General features: G+C 39.6%; 1 protein-coding gene across 1 annotated transcript in view; it reads left to right on the top strand.

The window, feature by feature from the left end:
• The window catches only part of PIGG (phosphatidylinositol glycan anchor biosynthesis, class G), a gene marked incomplete at its 3' end in the record, with an annotated part of 27,395 nt that extends 27,140 nt beyond the window's left edge, over positions 1-255 (top strand). The window contains exon 9 of the mRNA XM_010134682.1: positions 1-255. This exon is cut by the window's left edge and continues 6 nt beyond it. Coding sequence (XP_010132984.1) covers positions 1-255 — 255 coding nt within the window.
• Positions 256-2,824: the final 2,569 nt, after the last annotated feature.

Genomic DNA, 2,824 nt, shown 5'->3' with positions numbered 1-2,824 from the left:
GTGTGACCCTCAACATAGCACCACTGTGAAACAGAATTTTGATAGTACCAAGTGCAAGAGTATAGACATTCCAGCAGCAGACGATTCAAAATGTGGCAAGGCCACCTCTTCATCTGAATTCATAAAAGAATCAGATAAGTGGATAAGCTTAGCAAGTCCATGGATCATCCTTATTTGCTGTCGGCTACTTCGATCCTTGAATCAGACAGGCGTCCAGTGGGCTCATCGGCCAGACTTTGGGCATTGGTTGACAAGGTGGGTATCTGATTAATTGTCATACTTTCTGTCTTATTTAAAAATTATAGCATTTCTTATTTGGTGAAATATGTATACATTTCTAGACAGTCTCCATTTAGAAAGTGCTGCAAACATGCAAACCAGATAGGGAGTGAAGTATTGTAAGGAATTTTGCTCTGCGATTTCATGCAGGAGTAATTCCTTGTATACTATCAATAGTTTATAATCTTTGCCCTGCACCATGACTTATCTAATTAATGCCAATTATACATGATAGGTTTATTAGAAGCAAAAAGTAACTATTTTCCATGTGTATGTCAACAGTGTCTGATCACTTAACAGAACTAAACCCTTGAAATTAAGTCAGAAGATTCTGCTCAATTCCAAACTTCATGAAGTTGCAGAATAAGATGCTGCACATAGAATTCTTCCTTCTCTACCACAGACACGTGGTGGAAAACTGAAGGAGTTTTTCAAGTATAGCATGGTAAACAAGAAAGGGAATTTTTTGTAACCTGAGTACACTATAGAAGGGCTTCTACTTTTTCTACTACCTTTTAGTATTGTGGAGAACTACAGTCATTATTCAGTGATAAAAAGTAATTGATAATTAAACTGTCTTCTCTACTTCAGCGGGTGGACAGTGATGCAACATTGTGACTGACTAGTCAAGATTTTGGAGGCAGCAGATGGAGAGGCTGTGCTGTGTAAGATTAAAGGGATCTCTTGTCAGTATCTTACAACATGTGGATGAAATGTTATTCATCATTCATTAGAAGCAACATGAGCAAAAATACTAATATGAGACTTGTTATTTATTGGCAACCTCATAGATAAAATGCTAATTGCTGTGACAGGCATGAGTGCTGAAAGACATGAGTTATGAGGAAATTTATCGCATTATAGCAGTTGTTCTATACCACAGCTTTTGCCCTGCACTCCTCCTCTTGAGATGAGATGAGGGATTGAGGAAGGCATGTCATATTCCCAATGTTAAGTCCACATGATAGAGAACTCTTTCATCATCAGCTAAGCCAGCATGTGAACTGTGCTAAGGATTAAGTGTGATACGGTGTGACTGGGAAGATTTTTATAATAAATCCTAGCGTCTTCCGAAGATTTATTTGCTCAGTAACTTCCTGAGCCAGATGTCTTCTCCAGACTGTCAGCCCTTTTCTTTAGAGCATACTGGTGCCACAATGCCAAGAAACAAGGACTTGATATTCTTGCAGCTGAAAACTGTTTGTTTCAGAGAGATGCTTTTGTTGGTATGGTCCCCAGGAATGTTTTCACTGACACTTGGAACTGTTACTAGCCTTTTAAAAATTGTGTGTGTGCCTGGACTTAACTTTCAAAGATCCTGTCTCAGTTAAGTGTGCTCCCACCTCTGATTTCCTGGTGCTACATATGCCTACAGAGCAGCAAAACCTGTTACAGTCTTGCGGGCACTGCGGGGGCTCGGGGAGATAGCACAGGCAGAATGTAGTCTGCATCTAGATGCTTCTTGGGCTTCCTGATTTGTAACGAAAGCTGGGAAATCCTGCGTGCCAGCTCTAACACTATTGCTCTTGGTGTGTTTGTTTTGTGGGTTTTTGTTTGTTCTGTGGGTTTTTGTTTGTTTTGTGGGTTTTTGTTTGTTTTGTGGGTTTTTGTTTGTTTTGTGGGTTTTTGTTTGTTTTGTGGTCCTTTTTCTTTCTCCTGGAAACTGGAATTGGCATGCTTTGCGGAATTCCTATAGGTCTTTGAAAACAGAATCGTAGGATAGTTGAAGTTGAAGGGGACCTCTGGAAATTATTTGGTTCAGTTCCTCTACTCAGAGCAGAGTGATCAGGAACAGATTGCTCAGATACTTGTTCAGTTGGTCCAGGCTCCTTTAGAAGTACATCCTGACTTAAATCAATGGAGCGGGTTTTCAGCCTAACAGAGAATATAATATATGTCACTATGCTGACATATACTTCATTGCTTTATAGGGTTGAAAGATTGCCCAAATAGCAGCATTTGAAGTGCAGTTTTTTGGACTAGAGCAGTGAGATGTAGGTGAGTTCTTGGGTCTGAAATGGTTCACTGGGCAAACTTCATAAAGATCAGTCAACAATGCAACTAAATCTTTGCATATCCTGTGGTTTGTAGAGTATTGGTAACCATGCTTGCATTTTCTTTGTCTGGAGATTTTAACATCTTTGTTACTTCTCATTCACAAGAGAACAGAGTGGTAGGGAAGTCTGTTTTCCCAGTGTTTTGATAAGGATTGAGATCATGTGTTTTCCTTACTGCATAAATTAAAAGCTGGTGATAAGCTGAGTTGCCTAAAGTACCTATTCCTTTTTCCAAAATGTATTGCTGGTCTGCAAGGTTGATTGTGATTCTATTTTTAGTACGTGTTTAATATGCATAGTTAAGTCTCGGTAGCACATTTTTTTAGTAAGAAGAAATTAGAACCTGAAGTCATGTGTACCCTTGTTAGTTTGAGTCAGAGCTGCTCTGGGTTTTTCTAGTCAGGGGGTGTTAAGGGTCGAGGGACCGAGGTAGTAACAACTTTAATAACTCCTCGAGTCCTTAACGATTCCTTCTGTCTTGCCAGAGA

The sequence above is a fragment of the Buceros rhinoceros genome, unplaced genomic scaffold (genome assembly GCF_000710305.1).
Source record: "Buceros rhinoceros silvestris isolate BGI_N320 unplaced genomic scaffold, ASM71030v1 scaffold19154, whole genome shotgun sequence".
NCBI lineage: Eukaryota > Metazoa > Chordata > Aves > Bucerotiformes > Bucerotidae > Buceros > Buceros rhinoceros.
The sequence above is the reverse complement of the archived record's forward strand: the minus strand, read 5'-3'. Positions and strand labels throughout refer to the sequence as shown.